The sequence below is a fragment of the Rhynchophorus ferrugineus genome, unplaced genomic scaffold (assembly GCF_030347505.1).
Source record: "Rhynchophorus ferrugineus isolate W39M unplaced genomic scaffold, kcgeb_rfMv2 rfM4, whole genome shotgun sequence".
Taxonomy (NCBI): Eukaryota; Metazoa; Arthropoda; class Insecta; order Coleoptera; family Curculionidae; genus Rhynchophorus; species Rhynchophorus ferrugineus.
Window position 1 is genome coordinate 44,911,909 of NW_027472583.1, and position 19,498 is coordinate 44,931,406.

Genomic DNA, 19,498 nt, shown 5'->3' on the forward strand with positions numbered 1-19,498 from the left:
TCATTGTTATAATAAATTTATTATAAATTTTAATATAAAAATAATAAATCAATAGTTGTTCATTTATAAGAACTTTCGTACTAAACAATATTCAATATTGCACTGAAATATAGTTCTCATCTTCAATAGAAGATGTAGTTTAAAGAAAATGTCACTCTAAAAGTAACAATATAGTTATTGTCTAAATAAAATTGTGACTGTCAGCTAAAATCAGCCGGGAAGAGTTGACGTTCTCCTTCTTGTAAAAATATCATCATCGCTTTATGCAACAGATAAACTCCAAGCATTTTCTTTTTCTTTTGAGGCCACGTCGCAGCAATTCCATAAAATTCTCCACCCTTAACGTTAGTGATGTTGTCTAATGTTAACGCACTGATCATGGCCGCTTCCCTGGTGTAAGCTTCCACTGGGATAATGTTAAGGTAGACATGAAGACAGATGACACCCCCGTCATTTTTCCAAATATCCATGATTCGTTTTAACTTTTTGCTAGTGGTTGGCTTCTTGTCCTTCCATAATTCCACCGCGTCATAAAGGTGTTGATAGGGCCTAGAACGTTTGCCCTTACCAACGTAAAAAATGCCCGAAAGAAAAGTCTCCCAGATTTTTTGCGGACTAAGGTTATCGGCTTTGGAAGGGAGATTATTGGTAACATGAGGGTCCAACAGAAGATAAGTGAAAGAACTTTTATTGATACCTTCTCTCCATTTTCTTGACGGATCAGGATTACTGAATTGTTTGATTAGGTCTGCCTCTAGTTGTTTGTAAGTAGTAAGGTCGGTCGTCCAGGATGTATCTCGCAAGGTTTTCTCTAATTCAACGGAATAAACTGGAAATATTACATAATAATTTTTAGAAACAATAACACCATTAATTTCACACCTACTGGTACGAATGCATTTCTTAGTTATATTTCGAACAAAAATACAAAACATATAAGTGACAAATATTAGTTAAAAATACAAACCTCTCTTATTTGGCAGATCTTTGGCATTATTGACTAGTACAGGTGATTTTTTCAGCTGATATAGTTTTTTCAGGTAAACTTTCTTTGTGGTTACTGTAATGGGACCAGCTGGGAATCCCCGCTGCGTTAGCTCTCTTCTCAATGTATCGGTGTCGTAGTCCAAACTTTCTGGCAAGGTAGAACGCCTTGAAGATATAGTGGACGATTTTACACTTCTTGCACACTCACTGAAATTATCGAACAATATTTATTAACTTTTCATTAAACACAGGTATTCTCTATTTATTTTCTTATACAAGGTGACTAAAGAAAGTTTATATCAATCGATAGTCTAGTTTTTGGGAATTCAGTAACTACAGTGTGTTTCTCAAGAACAGAGATTCTACGAGAGTTTTAAAAAACTCTGCAATATTAGAAGTTCTCAGCAATAAAACGCCAAGCAATCGTCCCTTTTAAAAATGAGTCCAAATAATGCCCGTTAGAAACTTGACTTAGTAACTTGTTTTTGGATCCAGATACGTAAATAAACGGAATTGTTGCTACTGCAACGAATTTGAAATGTAAGCATTAGAAGCAATGTTGGTACGAAGAGCTATCGGACCGTTGATTAAATGATGTCGAGGACGGTAGTGTTGACATCTGGATGATATTATTTCTAAGAAATAAATTTCCAAATAATATACTTTAATAACTGATAAATACTTGTGCAGTACCGGTTTTTTTAATCAACCGACTAAATATAAACAATCTTATACGACACCTTGCGTTTAAATTATTTTTTAATTAACTAATTATTACGAAGATAAATGTAAATACCTGGGTGATTTTAGAAGTCGTTTCTCATACAGAACAATCCCTTCATCTTTATCCTCATATTTATAAACTTCTGATACACTCACAAAGCTCATATCGTCGGTGCACACGGTATTATCTCCCTTCTGAATATGTAACTGACTTAAGTCTTCGGTTATTTCAAAAACGTTTTTCTCAAAAGCGTCAATACTGATTTGGGAACATGTCTGATAGTCACTACTAGTCTCCTTTTTCTTTAATGGTATGTGTTCTATGTTGGATGATAAACCGATATCTTCGACAGATACCGGAAGGGTGATGATGCCGCTCTCGGTCGAATATTCTTTTGCAAGGCTGAAGTTCTCTGCTTCCTCACAATTCGTGTCCTCTAACGATATTTTAGTCGCGTCAAAGTATACTGATTTCTGCGTTTTATTCGGACTTTTGATAGATGATTTCTTACGAGTTTTGCGATAAACCTGAGAACAAATAAAAATGAGAACAGTTACCTTAAAATGATCTATTAAAAATAAATGCGTCGTACCTTTCTGAAGGTTATATAATGTGAATCATAACGTTTGCTCGTACGGTCTCCATCAGACTCGCCCGGTGAACTATCAGCTGATTCTAAGCTGGTGGTGCTACCAAACTGTTTGGTAAGGCTATCGGTCGGCGTACTGTTAATTATACTCTGTTGTTGGTTGAACCAATTTAAAATATACTCAGTTGCATCGGTGTTCGGAAGTGAATGCAGTCGACCATCCTCCTCACCACTAGTTGCAGATACTGCCTGATTATCAATCACGTATTCACCAACAGTAAATCCATTGTTTACTATTATTTTATCTGTAAATAAAACGTTTGTTAATTATCCTTGAATGTTATTATAATGTTTCTACAAAATTTAATCGACTTGTTTATATATTTACTTAGTCAATATTAGTTTAAAAGTAATCCGCATTTTTAACATAAGTTCGAAATAACTTTTATTCAGTTCTATTTAATGTAAATGTTAAATATGAACAATGCTGTAAAAAGTGCACAGATATTCTCGGAAATGCTATCCCGCCACTGTGTCCTTCCCTACCTATATTGATTGACATAACCTAAAGCAACGTATCTACAAAACTATCGGACTAAGTAGTGTAGTAATAGTCTTCGAAAATTGCAATAAATCAGTAAGCAAACCGCAAGTGTCCAACAAAGGCGGAATTGCCAAAAGACCGGCCTGCTGCAAACATACCAAATAGCATAAGTCTAAATACATAATAAACTAAAAAGGACACACGTAGTCTAATATGCAATTCATGCAATGATAAAATATTCCCTTTGTTAAATTGTTTATTGTCAATTATTATATTAACTTTTTATTTATATTTCTAACAGATACCATAAACCATCAAGACTGAAAATTATTGGAAAAGGGAATAAATTAAAAATTTAACTATCTGAAATTTATGATAAATAGAATTAGCGCCTTGTGAAATTTATACTGTATCTGTTGACATAAGGAATTTTTAACCTAATCTGATAGATGATTTTTTGATATTAAAAATTATACTGATTGAAAATGACACTATAAAGAATTTTTTTCTACAAGGACGCTTTTGAGATAAAAACACTCCTTCCTCCGCTTTTATTGATATTGTTCTGACACACTGAATGTCTGAATTAATGTCTGATATCATACAGGAACGATTTATGATAAAAATATGTCAAAAGTACGGTCAAGTTGGCATTTAAAAGTTGGATTGTGAAGCAACGGCATATAAAAACCAATAAAATTGTTGGTCCATAGAAGAAAATCTCAGTATTGATTTCCTCTTCAAATTTAAACGGATTACGTGTTTCTTGAGTATCTGGTGGATGCAATATAACATCTAATCCAATTTTGTCAAACTTTTAAAGAGTCACTAAAGAAAAGAAAAAAAATGTAATTTAATAAATTAGCCCTAATGTAAAAAATCAATATTCTGTAGATATTTTGCTGATATATTTTCTTTTTTTTTATATATTTTAAAGTATCCTTTTACCAACTATCGGTTTATCTGGGATGGACCTACAGTTTAACATGGGCTCCGAACCACGGTCCTCAGCATTAAGCCTACCGACTGGCGAGTAACCAACTTTAGAAATCATCCCAAAAGACATTAGGTCTTGCCCATCCTGGTTACTGGCGTGACTGGGATCATTTTCCTTGTCGGATTTTACACTCTTGCCTAGGACAATCACAATTTTTAAACAATCACAAACATAAATTTACGACCATGCCCCAGCAGGATTTGAACCGAGGAGGACCGTTCTATCGCCCTTACCACTGCGCCACTAAGCCAGCTGATATATTTTCTATATCATTTTATCTGGTCGCTAAAAAATTACATGACATAATTTCTTGTCAATATTTACAAAAAAAAAAGTTTTCCAAAAATGATACAAATTTAACAAGCGTTGATTACATTTTCGGAAAAGTAATATTAATAAAATTCCTTATGCGAATTAAAAGTAAAAAAATAGCTATCTGAATTAGGGATGCAGAAAATATATCGATAAATCGATATTTTCTGAAAAAAATATTGATATTTTTGGCAGTATTTTTTGGGCGATATATCGATATTTTTTTAGCCGATATTTTTTCAGAATAAATTAAAAATAATTTTTAATAAACTTTTAAAATTGGTAATTAATTTTCAAAAATGCCACTACTCTTTAAGATATTTTAAAAAATAATAATTTTTTAGGCTAATATTTCACTACTTTTATTTTTTCTTAAAAATATCGATATATTTTAAAAATATCGATATATCGAAATATTTAATACTTTTTTCGATGGTCAACACCCCTAATCTGAATAGTTTTACTTGTGTTTGTTATTATTTTTTACGTCCTTCAAACACATCCACAATTTCGTGTAATCGACCTTGACTGTGTTTAATACGAATAAACCAAGATTCTTTTTTTTTGTTCAATATTGCATCAGCCGACTCATTCTCTTTTAGTCATTTTTGTTTACTATCCGATTATAATCAGCTATGTAGTATAAATACGAGCGACTTTACAGGGATGTAAAATTAACAGTCTATAAATCTTGACCTTGGTTTCAAGCATTTTAACCATCAAATTCGCATTTTGTTAAATTTAAAATCTACAACTGTATGGCGAAATATGTAGGTCATACTGATAAGTATATAAATTAAACGGATAAAAAAACATGTTTTCATTTTTCTTTCCAAGGATAAACAGTCGATTCACAGTACGAAAAGATGAAGTAATTTGCCTTACCGAAAACCAGATTGTTGACGTCCGAGGAGGTATCTTGGAGGCTCTCCTGATGAGTCTGCAAAACTGTGTCTGGGAAATAGGAATCGAGCAAATCCAGGCAGTCCGTGAATCCTTCAGCACTGGCATAGTGGCGTGGAGTTTTCCCATTAATATCTCGAGATAAAGGATCACCTCCGTTTCGCAGCAGAAGTTTCAAAATGTTTGTTTTACCCCAAGCAGCGGCAATATGTACCGGCGTTAGTCCTTCGTCTGATCTGTTTCAATAAAATATTATTACAAATTTTATTAAAAATGCAAAGTAAGAAGTCAAATAAATAGATTAATGGTTGATAAGTTTTCAAAATTTAGTAAGGGTACATTATTTTTAAGAATAAATTTTATTTTTAGTATAAATCAGTTTTTCCAGTCAAGTTTTAATTATTTCTGAAGTTACAAAATATGTGTTCAGACTGAGTTGTTTATATGGTAAAAAAATCTTATATATCATATGCGTATTATATAGTAGACTTGTACCAAGTACTAATCATATTCTGCCTTTGGATCTAATTTGTGCTCTAAACCTTAATCATAATTAAGTAATGCAAACTAGTAATGGTAATTTTAAAATGTTGACTTCACTAATTAAAATTATAGACATCATTAACCGTACTTGTAGTACTTGTCAGTATTAATGCTGTTTACTTTTTTTAAGCAACAAAAAATTATATTCTCTATTAAAAAGTTATTGCTAATCAATAGCAACTATGTTCTGTCCCAAAATAATCCAATTATAAGGAACTACTTCTGTCAATTATATTATGAATCATTATATACCATTAATTTGGTAGCTATATATAGATTGGTTAGATTTATTTACAAATAAATCCCGTAAATCGTTTTTCAATATTTGTTAAACCTTGGACTTGACATACGTCACGCAAAAGCGATTCATTCAATGCTTAGAAAAACAAAGACGTGACTTGTTTTTATCAGGTTCGAAGTGTAAAATCCAGAAATTTCCTGATATTTCCAATATCATAATAACACCAATAAAATTAATTGATAATGGAATAATTGGAGAGTCGGCTATCTTACCTTACATTTGGATTTCCGCCATTCTGTAGAATAAGTGAGGTAACTTTGTGTGAAAATTCGTTGGAGTCACCTCCAACTACTAAATGGAAAGGACAGATTCCTTTACTGGCTAAGACCAAATTTGGATCAGCTCCTTTTTCAACCAATAATGATGTAACAGATCTGAAATCACGTCATATCACAATACAATTATATAAGAACATATAATAATGATAAATTTTTGTGGACAAATTGAAATTTGTCATGTTAATTAAAAAAATAACAGATAAAATGCTTTATATATTTCAGCTCCACCAGGAGTTCTGGCTGCATGATTTCTTCAATTCTTATATGGTCTTATAAAAAAATTATACCTCTAGATGTCAGTATTTAAGACTATTTGTGGACTGATACAAAGCTATTCATAGAATTAATATTAATATATAACTTCATTCATACTTAGACGTGTGGTCTTAGTTTAATTGAAATTAATCCGATAAGACTTGTTAATTACATGTCGTGTTGGTCTTCACACTAAAAGTTCAACGACCTTATATACATTTGCACATTTAACATCAATAACAATTATCAATGCCTCAATGGCGATAAGGAAATGTATCATGATCTGTACATATGTATCATAACTTTTTTTGATTATTTGTGATAAACATATATTATAAAAGCGGTACTCATAATGGAAAACGTAATAAAATTATTATTTCTTAAATTATGTTAATAACTGCAATCTTCTCTTATAAGTATATATATATATATATAAATTTAAAACGGAATTCTTTGGTAAACTGAGGCTTATCAATGTATCAAATTAATTGAGCTATAATACGTAATTATACTATAACTTGATAAGACCATCGGCGACTAGTAAGTAAATTATCCATATTATAAGAAATATATATGTACAATTTTTGGAAAATATGAAATCAAACAATTATTACCGATGAATTCAAACATATGAACGCGACTGTTTACATTAAGTATCTACATTTTTTATAACACTAGCTTTACATACACAGTTTCCAAGCTTCCCATTAAATATACAAGTGCATATATTTAGTTTTTACATATATATACAAAAGTAAATATTATTAAAAAAATAAAAATGTGGAATATTCAACAACTACGTTTTCAACATTAATAAATATCAACACACATAGAGGTAATATTAGATGTACTTACTCCAAATGTTTAAATTCAATTGAATCATACAATAATGAAGCTAAATAGAACTCCCTTTTGTCTCTACCACGATATAGCATTGTCACATAGCAAACCCCTGAGAAAAAAAACCTCGGCCAAACTGATAACAGGCAAAATGTTCCTTGATGCCGAATATTTAGGAAACGTCAACTAACTTAAACGTAACTTGTGTTAAAAACTGGATAGACAGATAAAGAGACCGCACTAAAAAAAGATTGAGTCCATTAATAAAAAAAATCAGACTTCCATCGACGATCAGGTTCCGTAAAATTGTAAACAAAATCATGAGGTTAGGATGCTTTTAAATTTTTCTTCCTTCATCAATTTATACTGAGGTCAAAGGACGCGTGCGCCAAGAATTTTTGATGCTACCGAGGTTAAACAAAAAGTATTTCAGGTAAAATTGGTAAGTTTAATGTTTTTGGACAATTTTATATCTATAAAGTCTGCGAATATTAAGCATTTTCTGTTAACAATTGAAATAATAACAAATTACGTCTTGAAGTTATATAGAAAAGAAACGAAAAAATTTTGACATGAATAAAGTTACAGAAGTATCCAACACGATAAACTTTAAATTACGTCATCTATATATTAATGAATACTAACATAATAATCCTTAATTAATTAATGAATTCTGGAAATGCCAGTCTTTCAATATATCTATTTTATAATTCCTAAACAGTGTCCTAATTTACTGGTATTTTAAATGTGTTCAGATTTTAAGGCCCGATGATCTAGTAGGTAGGAGTCATAGAATGTGTGTCCTTGTTTATAAGTAACGTATCAATAACCAGACTGGGTAAAATTATACGCCTTATAAGGCAATTTCTACGGACACTGTAATTTCGAATTACCTTTAATCAATCCAAGTAATATAAAAAAATCCTTGGTAATATAAAAAATGTATTATCTTTTTGACTATTAGGTGGTGATATTTTGATCACCGATATGTATTAGTGGAAATGCAAAATATTAATGTTAATCAATATAACTTAACTGATAAATACGATGGTTTTGACATTTATTTACATAAAATAATAGTTTTTTATTTATCTAATACAATATTAGAAAGCTCTAAATTTAATTTTTGCCATATGCCGAATGGCAATTTTTTTTGCATAATGCTAAATGAAATATGTTGCCAAAGCTCATATTAACACTTTTAGAAACTTATACTAGTGCTTATTTTGATCTCAATAACAAAAGTGACATGACGGATGCCTTCCATAGAGTAATATAATTTGTATTAAATTAAGGTATTAATAACGTAATATAAATTGAATTAAATCATCATTTATGTCAAATTTTGTTTTTAATATTTTAAAATTTATAACTTTTAATTAATATATGTTACAATGGGCTCCTATTAATTTTAGTACTGAATATGCTGAATTAACTTCATTAATCATCAATTACATACGTTAAAAATCTACGATGCGTCCGATGCCTACAATTACGCGCTACTTGTACTGTTTTATGGACATATTTTCTTATTCATATCTTAATAATATAAAAAATCGCTAATGATCGGTAGTGTAATTTCATATCTACAACTTGTACGTACCTCGTAATATTGACCCCAATTAATCAAAATAACACGTTTTTATCAATGGACGTACTCTAGAAATTAAACAATTGAAACATATAAACAGGTACCCTTATCCAATCACTGCCCATATAATGCACGTTTAACAAATTAAATTACATTATAAAGCAATAAAAAAATGAATTCAGATGAACAATAAAAAACTATTATTTGTTATAATTTGGATATAAATATAAATTATTGATTAAAGAGTAAAGCAAATTTCCGAACTTAACCTCTACATTTCTTCAAATTAATTTATGTATCTTCATTTTATTATCAGATTTTTTGGCATCGCAAAATATTCCAGATTGTGGAAGATTCATTTTACATTTATTAAGAAATATTTTTCAATATTTACTTAAACTGTGTATCACTTATTACAATAGGTCCCTTATTTTGAAAGGCTCTGCGACTTTATATTATTGTTTAGCATTTAACAGGGCTCTAAATTGTATTACTTTGTATTTTTGGATTTAAATGGGTATTTTACAAACTTGAAAGTCTTTTTCTTCTTATCCTTTAAGAATATGCCATTAAAAGAATTTTCCAAAATTTAAATAATTAGACATATAGCTGTTTTAGTGACGCGGCCTCTATAAACTATCGCGTAACTTTACCCCAAACTAGAGAGTATACTTACATAGAAAATTGAAAAATCGGTTTTGCTTTTTATATTTTCAAGGGGGATTTTCGAAATTTGAACGCGTTTTTTTACGAAAGTATTTTTTTGGTTGGAATGATATTTTAAATTTTACTGAAACTACTTCAAATTTGGTGTGAACCTGTCTATACGCTCTTCTAAAAAACACCTTGTTTGTACAATGTAATGAGTAATAACTATATTCTAAATTAATTATTTGTTATGGCTCTCGCATATCAAAAATAATCGCGCGCAGATGTTTAGAATATATCAGCTAAAGGTATCCTGTCGAGTCCCAACAATTCCAGAAGATTGCGATTGTGAGTCAATGTTGTTAAAGACATCGCAGCCATTCAGAATGGCATATTTCCTTTTAAAAAACTAACAATCAAATGTTTGTCATAAGAGGCAAATGAAAAGAAACTGTTAGAAAAGAAAACAAATTTTTGGAAATATTCGGTACATACTAGACGTCCTTCAATATTATTCCTTCACATTTGTCTTCAACTGTTGATGAGTTGTTCCTTTTCCATGTTCATTTAAAAATTATTTTCTGGCACTTTCAATGCAATGTGGTTGACTGAATGCATCGTAGCTGATAATATAATCTAATCTATTTGTCACATGTTTTATAGCCCCATTGTCAATCCACCAACTATTTTCATATACTTCTGCAAAAAAAAAATCTCACTGCATGATGCCAATAGTAGTGTATTTGTATACACTGTCTTGTACATTTTCTTCTTCAGTGTTGCATCCTTAGACGGTGATCCATCAGCAATCCACTTTTGATATTATCTAATCCAATGGCCTGGTTGTTTGTGATAGTTACATGTACTTTTGCCCTTAAATTTATTTCTAATTGTTTTACTCTGATTTACTTTACTTGATTTTGATAAAACTTCCTGTTCAACTTTTAGATTATTGACTTTTTTAAAAATTCTTTTATACATGCAAAGTTGTTCTTTTAGCTCTTCGAATGTCTTCATGTTATTCCTTGTTAACAACATCCAACTTAATTTCAAAGTTTGTTAGTAAAATATGCAACACTTTACATACTAACATTAAATCAGGTAATTTATTTAAGTTCGTTATTTAATTCATTCCACAAACTTGTCAATTTTGCAATATGTCTTGCGACATCTTCTCCTTGCATCCAACCAAATGCAAAAAAGTCGGTACATATTTTAAATAATTGATCCTTGGACGATACTTCGAAATTTTGCTTGAGTGCCGTCGTCACTTCATAAGTCGTCCCTTTCTCCTTAATATTTTGATACACAGCATCTATTACTGCACTTGTAATCATAGACTTGGCATAACTGTTAGATTTTCTATACAAATCCGATTGTACTTTATGATTCTTCACCATCTTGTCAGCAGCGTCTACCGTCAACACGTTCGGTTTCACCATTTTGCCGTCGATTGCGTCTAAAGCTCCCTCGTGGTAATCTAGTCTAATGTGTTTAATTAAATCCATTTCACGATTTAATCGCAAAACTAATAACCTCAAAGGACAAATATCTATTTTCTTTTTGAGAACCAGTTGAGATTTTAGGTTATTAATTGATATTCTGAGATTGCTATATAAAAGAGTCTATAAACGAAATTGAATAATATTTAATATTATATTCTATTAATGGAATTCAACATGACTGTAAGTAGTATCAATTTATTGCGGCTTATTGTTCTGGACTAGAGCATTTGATCTATATCCCGCGTAGTACCTCTGGATTTCCTCATATGCTGTAATTCAGCTTTAAATACCGTTACTAATTTAACAATATAATAGTGAAGCATAGTAGCTACTAGATGAGGAAAGAAAATATACCTTTTTGTTATTTAAATAAACAGTTTAATTTTGTTATTCCAATGAAATGTAACAAAAAACTTCCATTTCTTCCTATCTATAAATCACGAGTGTTTTAATGTTACGGTATGTCAAAAATATGCAATTATCCTTATACGAAGCTTTGATAAACATTGTAAATAATTAAAAATTAAATGAAAATATTGTATTTTTTTACAAAGAATGTATAAAATTAATCAAATCTATTAGTAATATACACATTTTTTCGATATTTCAAATAAATCTGAATTAATTGTTGATGAAATAATCTCGAACAATTACAAAATTTAATAAGCAGAGCTTTATCAGTTCTTAATTTCGAGTCACAAAAATTAACATCTATTAGCAACTCTAATTAAATTTTTAAATATTTTTAGAAATAATCAATTACTTAGATGAAAAAACAATATTTCATTTACATTTAGAGAAACAAAACACGATAAGTATCATTATTTTTCGGTGTTGGATTAAATGAACCGAGCGAAATCGCCAAATACGCGAAAAACAACTAATATTCGCTATCTGTTATCGCTTTTATGCACAAAAAACATATTACGCCTCGAAAGCCACCTCATTAACCAGAGTTAAGGATCAGTGACGATGATACCCAATCGGTTTATGTAGAGTTCCCGAACGTGTTTGCTCGAAATAGGTTTAGTATCTAAAGCAAGGTCGCGTGTAGGGTCTAAAAATAAAACAAGAAAAATAGCAACCGATTTTATTAGTTTTATTTGGCGAAAATTATTTCTTAAACAACAACTCGTTATTTTGGTACCCATACCGGCGTCGCCATGGCACCGCTGGTTACCCTCTCGATAAAAATTAGCTCGTCCTCGACGCTGTCGATGCTGTAGAAACGTTTCAGTTCGTCCATTGCTTTGTCCTCCAGCTTAAACAGTAAAATATTAAGACCTAACTTTACCAATGAATACATGCTGAAGAAGAAGCTACCACTTTGTTATAACAGATGTTTTTTTAAAGATTATACTAAGTGATGACTTTTTTGTGTGGGGCACTGGATTCATGCTGTTAATATCACGTCATAGTCTATGCCATAGAAAGTCTATGCTGTCACATTTGAAGGTTTGGGCATTTGTCTGTCACTAGTGACGTTTTATTAAATTTTAAGGTCTGTATACAAACAAAATGAAAGTATGCAATGGACTGTTTGTATTTTACACATTTTCTGTTCGACTAAAAACACTAACTGATCTCACACTCTGGTGAAAACTGATGGCATGTTGTTGATGTTTTCAATGATTTATATGAGGTAATTTTGACGTCAATGTCAACCGTCATTCTGGATATAGAAAATAGATACTAATGGGTATAAGCCTAAGCCGCAAGTTGATGATACCAACAGGGAGTCCTGTACTATAAAAACTGTAACAATCAAATTCAAGAACTACTAAAAACAAGTGAACCATTTAAGTGAAAAACTTTTACCAAAAAGACCAGCAATTTATTAATGAAATTACTTATATTAAATGCTAGAATATGGAGTTGTACAAAAGTGAAAAAACAAACAAATGATTATAATTAATATCTGGTTCTGATTTAAATCTCGTTTATGATAGTAAGTCTAGCTCAAAATTAATCCCCTAATTCTACCGAAACCAGTATATTTTTATGTCGCTGAAGAATAATTTATAATTATTTGTTGTAATAAATATATCATAGGGTCAGAGAAACACTAGTATGATTTGGAGTTAACTTTCTGAGACAACAGCTATTATGTAAAATGGAACTTGAAATTCATTGTCTATCGCTTTCCCAGGAGTCTAAATAACCTTCTTATAGTAGTATTCATGTCGAATTACGTGGCAAAAAAGCGCCTGAGAGAATTTTCACATTTCTATTTTAATTTAAAAAAATCAGGATTCCAGATCTAATTATTACGAATTATGACAACAATTATGAAGTCCTAAGGTGGTCACTCCTCCAATCAAAATTGAAACTCATTGTCTATCGTTTTCCTTGGAGTCAAAAAACCTTTTCATAGTATTATTCATGTCAAATTTCGATCCAGAAAAGCGCCTGTGGGAATTTTATTCACATTTCTATTTTAATTAAAAAAAACCAGAATTCAGAATTGGTCATGCTTTGTCAGAAACAATACATATATACAATACATATATATATCCTTAGTGAATTGAAAATGTTTTAAGATTAAGAATTACAGGCTATACTTAACAACAAAACTTCGTAAAACTCATGAGAAACTATTTAACCGGAAAGTCATACTTAGGCATGCAGGACAAATATCGATATATTGATATTTTCTGAAAAAAATATCGATATTTTTTTTAGCCGATATTTCTTCAAAATAAATTAAATATAATTTTTGATAAACCTTTAACATTGGTACTTAATACCCAATGTTAAATTGGTTTGGTGATTTTTTTTAACTAATAGCTTTAAATGTTGATCATAAATATCACCACTCTTTAAGATATTTGAATTAAAAAAAATTAGGTTAATATTTCACTATTTTTATTTTTTTCTTAAAAATATGGATATATTATTTTTTCTCTGATATTTTGACATTTAAAGAAAAATCGATATATCGATATTTTTTCGGTGGCCAACACCCCTAGTCCTACTCTATCTGCCTCATTCAGAAAGCAATCCGATTTTAATTATCATCTGTTCCGATTAATACTACAAGTTTTGAGTGAGTAGCATTTTCATTTTTACAAAGATACCCAAAAATATTTCGATTATCATAGATAGAATAGCTTTAAAAGATATCTCGTCATTGCTATTAGAGAGAGGAAAAAGTAATGAATAACGACGATTATGAATATTTATAACGCGAAACATAAATTTTGATTCAAGGTCCATATAACATATAACTATCACCAAAACATCATATCATTTTTTCTCCAATTAAATTTTACCTGTGTTAAAGCAAGTGGTTTATTCTTCATTTTTACTAAATTTTCTCTCTGTTTCTTTTCATCGTGAATAATGCTATCCATGTTTCTTTCATCATTTAAATTTACCACTGGTGTGGGATCAGGAAGGCTCTTCCAAGGATTTTTTGGGCTTTCTAAATAGGAAAAATACTTTAGTATACTATTAACAAGCTAAGCTAAAGCAAGAAAAGAAAGTAATCTGCTCAAGAACATCCAGGAAACGGCTACATCTTCATTGCGACTTAATATTAAATTATAAATCAAGTTATAACAATACAAAATTATACTATACCTGACAGAATAGGGGAAGTCACCACAGTTCCATTTTCAGATGAAAGTCGTTTTCGTTGTTTCTGAGACATCTTTGGTGTCTTTTGTTTGAATTCTGCCTTATGATTTGAACTCTTGTTTCCCGTGTGGTGAAAGACCGTACCTCTTGGGGGACTATTTAGTAAAGGAAATTGAAAGTCATCTACAAACGAACTGCTTAAACTTCCCCCACTTGATTTTTTCAGAGGGGTGAAATTATCAGTGTCAATACTGGATGAATCCAGGTTATTTGCGGCTGTTACGGCTTTTACACGAGATTCCAGAAAACTATCAAATGTATGATTGACTTTTGGTGCTTCTGGGCTACCGTGAGGGGTTGAAATTGGTGTCGAAGTCTCTAGAGATGAACTCAATTTAATTTTGTGATTTTCCGTAGAAATATTATTTGTAGAAACAGACACATCATGGGAAAAACTAATTCTCTTTGCGGTTTCCTCTCTTCTATTCTTGGTGTTCTTTCTGGGTTCTTTTTTAAAACTCACAGGGCGTTCTGAAGCAATTTTTACTACTTCATCTACGGAAACCGCTGTAGAGTAAGGAGTTATCTGACGATATTCGAACTTCCTATTATCTTGATAAAAGACCGAAAACTCATGGAGCAGATTGTTATCCAAATCATCCAATAATCGAAGTTCCAGGAATGATGATAAGTTCTGCTGAATGAAACGGTAGCAATTTACACGCAGGCCATCAGCGTTCACCATGGCAGCCAGTGTTAACAATGGTACTGTATTTTTTATAGTTAACAATCTAGAGAGAATATTTTCAGATTCCTGTCTCAGTTTTGTCGTTAAAGTTAAATCGGCTAATTTTAAAACTTCGCAAACTTGCTCTAGTTCTTTTCCTTCTAGTTTTACAAATGAATCCGCATAAAGAAAATCTAAAAGGCACTCGACAATTTCTTTTGCAAACGGTAACGATATCTTTGAATAACTTCCCTGTTAAAATAATTGATTATTACGGGACAAGTTTTTTTATTACATACTCACCGATATCCATCTAACCGAAAACATACTAGAAAAATATTCAGATCTCGCCACTAATAGGCATTTGTGAGCTCTGAGGACCGCACCGTCGCTACACTGGATATCTACATCATACAATTCTGGAAACAACTTTCTATCGAAAATTACCGCCGGTAATGTCACATTTTCCAAAGGTTTAATCCAATTCTGAATCATATTGTCGCCATCCATATGAATTTCCAACTCTGTTTCAACTAATAGTTGCTTTAAATCATCCAAATGGAATTTTTGTGCTATTTCTCTAAAAATCCTAGCAAAGTTACAATTTTTAGTCTTCTGCTCATTTTTGGCATTATTTGAATTCCATTTTTCGCACAACCATCGTGTTGTCCGATTATTTAGATTACCAGATGTGATGTCACAGCTTCTTGTATAGATAAATTTTAAAACTTGATTGAAACATTCTGGATCAACTTTTTCCAAGTTTACCGTGGATTTCTGTGGATTTTCGGCGAATATCTTGGAGAAATAAGTACTTCTTGACGCTAAAATATATTTATGTGCAAAGTATTCGCGATTATCTACTGTTAAAGTGACATCAATTAACCCATCATCGGGGTTTATGGTTTCCAGGAGATCATGGAAACCATCCGTTAAAATACTGTATCTACATGATTCAGAGAAACATATGCAATCAAATTCTTTGTATGGTCTATCCTATAAAAAAGTGATTATAATGTGCTAAAATTTTATAAAATCATCAATAATAATCAATTTACTTGAATAACTCCAAAATTTTGACCTTTTGGATCGCTGCCTATATATATAGCTCTGTGGATTCTTTGGATTTTTTCTAATTTAATTGCAGCAAAATCGTCTTTCTCAACTAACTTGTGGAATTCGCTCTTATTTTTATCATTGTTGTGATATGAAATTTTTTTCCTTCTCGGCTTGAAAGTACCTTTAAACGCCTCTCCATCTTCTGTTACTAGGAGTATCTGTTCTATGTTAAGACATAACTGTTTCACAGACACTGGCCTTTTTAAAAAGAAATTGCATTGTCTCATTACTGGGTCTGCAGTATGCCAAGTGAAGATTGTCCCAGAATCTACTAAGACTACTACTCTAAGTTCTCTATTTTTGCCTGAAAGATCTTGATCAAGTGAGTTATTCAATTTACCTCCTATCACCGATATATCGACTATCAAGTTATTTACTCTATAAGTAACAATATATTAGATCAGTTGATATCTGAATAAAAATAAACTACCTCGCTATTTTCTTACACTGATACTCTTGTAATACAAATATATCGCCCCTTTCAGTAGCGATTACCGTGGCCCCTGTGCTAGCACAAACTGTTTTGATTTTATTAGATTCAAAATCAACAAATTTTACTTTTTTGGGAGTCAATATGTACTTGTCATCTCCAAGGTTGTTCAAATGGTGACCTAACTGACCTGCGTTCAAACCCCACGTAAATAAATTTGTTTTGCTCCATACTACAGAGTGATAGTCGCCACACGCCACTGAAATGAGATGATCACTGGAGAATCGTAAAGGTTTTGGTGTTAAAAGATTTTCAGGTGCTGGTTTGATTCCCAATACTCTATGTTTATTCAATCCACACGAGAATACCTGAATAGATAAATTTTATATATTATTCAAAGTAATATTAAATATTATTTACCATTCCATTTGAAGATAAAAACAAACTGTGATCTCTAGCTATACAACACGCTTTTATCTGAATAATCTCATTGCCAGGCACATTATTATCAAATTTTATCTGACGTGGAATTAATTCGGTGTGTTTTGTACCCAATCCCAATCGCCCTCCATGTCCATGACCACAAGAATATACTATGCCTAATGGTGCAAAGTTGTCTTTAGAAATACACAATTTTACAATATTAAAGATAATCGTGCATTAAGCATGGGCCAGATCATATTTTTTATATATTATATTATTTTTATATAAGGCTGGAGAAAACATCTACTTTGAATTAACGAGAATTTGATTCTGTTTCTAAAATTGTTTGTTGTTTTTTATAAGCTGTATATTACTTTCATAACATCTGACAGTCAGAATAAAGAAAAATATATAAAGCATATCAATGTACTATACATACAATTATGCCAAAAAATTGATCTAGTAGATGTGAATAAGTAAAAGCTTACATTAATACTTACCTGATTCTGTTAATATTATACTGTGAAAATGATTAATCAGAAACATTTTCACATCTTCATTGCAATGCGTTTTATGAAATATGTTCATTAACTCTGGAAAATCTCTTGCCTGTTGCGACCCAAGAGTATTGTTTGAATTAGACCCCCAGGTAAAAACTTCTCCTGATGTAGATATAGACAGTGGTTGATACCGATCTAGAACTATATGGTCCAAAAATGTTAGACCATCATAATCTTGAATATCTATATTTGCACCTATATAAATATTTAGTTTTAATTAATGATCACTTATATTTACAACATATGGACTAACCCAATTTTATTAATTCAACTGTTGTATGAATTTTGCCATAATATACACTACGATGTAAAGCTGTATATCCAGATTCTTTGTCTCTAATATTTATGTCTGCCTCACGACATTCAACCAGCCACTGAACTAAATCATTTCTTCCACAAGAAGCTGCCAGATGTAAAGCATTTCTTCCAACAGTATCTGCCACATGTTCACAGCGTTCACAAACATATTTTATGTAAGAACACAAATCTTTATCTGATATTTCTCTTGAAGATATTGTGGCATTAATAATATTCCCATGTTGAATAGAACTACCTTTATCTGTACAGTCTTGGGCTACACTTCCAGTAATATTCTAAAACAAAAACAAATAAAAACTGTAACAAGTATACAAACACATATTTACCTTCATCATTGAGTAATATGAAAACAGATCACAGATTGGTTATATTAAACCGTTTAAAATATAATTACGACTTAAAACCTAATATCACAGATTATGTACTAGATAAAACTAATATAAATTAATTATCTCAACACGGGAATGGGGCTCTTTCCCTAAAAATTAATTAGAAAATATTGATAAAAAGAGCCCCATAAAAAGATAGGTTAAGACAAATGTCACAACAGGACCTAGTATACAAGTATCATAGAAAAAATAGAAATTTCACGGTATAGGCGACCTTGGGGAAATGTTTTGTTTAGTTCAATCAACTGTAGCGCTGTGATCGCAAATTGTGATTGGCAGTTTAAATTGCAGGTGCCGCCACTAACATGAAATGTGATTGGTCGATCAAATTGTGTGAAATCAGCATTTTTTATAGGCGTCCATTTATATGTTTGTTGTTTGTAGGTTATGGTTTTTGTTTAGATCACGAAATTTTCGTTTTACGTTGTGCATATTTTCTGTTTTACATTAATTATTATGGGGTAATAATATAAAAATTGATGACAATACGTCAGTGTAGTAAAAGATGTAGTGTACCGGGGTAAAATTCTACTACGGAAATTAGACATCGTTTCCCAAAGAATGATCTCGATACTTTCCAAAAATGGGTTGATCAAGTAAATAATAGTAAGTTACCTGGATAAACCACAATGCAAATATATCAACGTCATGGTGTTTGTTATGGACATATTAGTGAAAAATTTAGAATTATCCTTCCTTCACGAACAGGTATTTGGGTAAATGCATATCCATCATTGGTTTTATCAGGTACATATAAAATTATCTATCTACTACATGTCTGTTTATATATTGTTTGTTTACAGAAACTCAAAAACTTATGAAGATGTTAGTAGTAATAAAATTCAATTAATCTACCAAGTTGTGCGTATGTTGTCAATGTGATGTCTCTACATAAAGAAGTCTTACAAGAAGGTAATAATTAATATAACTGGATAA

At 31.0% G+C, this 19,498-nt stretch overlaps 2 protein-coding genes across 3 annotated transcripts; both read right to left on the reverse strand.

The window, feature by feature from the left end:
- Positions 1 to 7,587, reverse strand: LOC143196430 (uncharacterized). Its single transcript, XM_076404104.1, has 7 exons — positions 7,289 to 7,587; positions 6,113 to 6,274; positions 5,039 to 5,292; positions 2,304 to 2,605; positions 1,784 to 2,238; positions 968 to 1,194; positions 1 to 829 (listed from the first exon to the last, which is right to left on the reverse strand). Exons 1-7 carry the CDS (start codon positions 7,366 to 7,368, stop codon positions 201 to 203), a joined length of 2,109 nt encoding a protein of 702 aa, XP_076260219.1. The 5' UTR covers positions 7,369 to 7,587; the 3' UTR covers positions 1 to 200.
- Positions 7,588 to 12,095: 4,508 nt separating this feature from the next.
- LOC143195988 (inhibitor of Bruton tyrosine kinase) lies at positions 12,096 to 18,745 on the reverse strand. 2 transcript variants are annotated; one of them, XM_076403548.1, is made up of 10 exons: positions 18,500 to 18,745; positions 18,109 to 18,448; positions 17,796 to 18,050; positions 17,293 to 17,471; positions 16,873 to 17,240; positions 16,382 to 16,820; positions 15,627 to 16,319; positions 14,600 to 15,575; positions 14,290 to 14,441; positions 12,096 to 12,278 (listed from the first exon to the last, which is right to left on the reverse strand). In XM_076403548.1, exons 1-10 carry the CDS (start codon positions 18,506 to 18,508, stop codon positions 12,153 to 12,155), a joined length of 3,537 nt encoding a protein of 1,178 aa, XP_076259663.1. In that variant the 5' UTR covers positions 18,509 to 18,745; the 3' UTR covers positions 12,096 to 12,152. The 2 variants fall into 2 exon arrangements, with proteins under 2 accessions (XP_076259663.1, XP_076259662.1); XM_076403547.1 differs by having other exon boundaries at positions 17,293 to 17,489; positions 18,500 to 18,733.
- Positions 18,746 to 19,498: the final 753 nt, after the last annotated feature.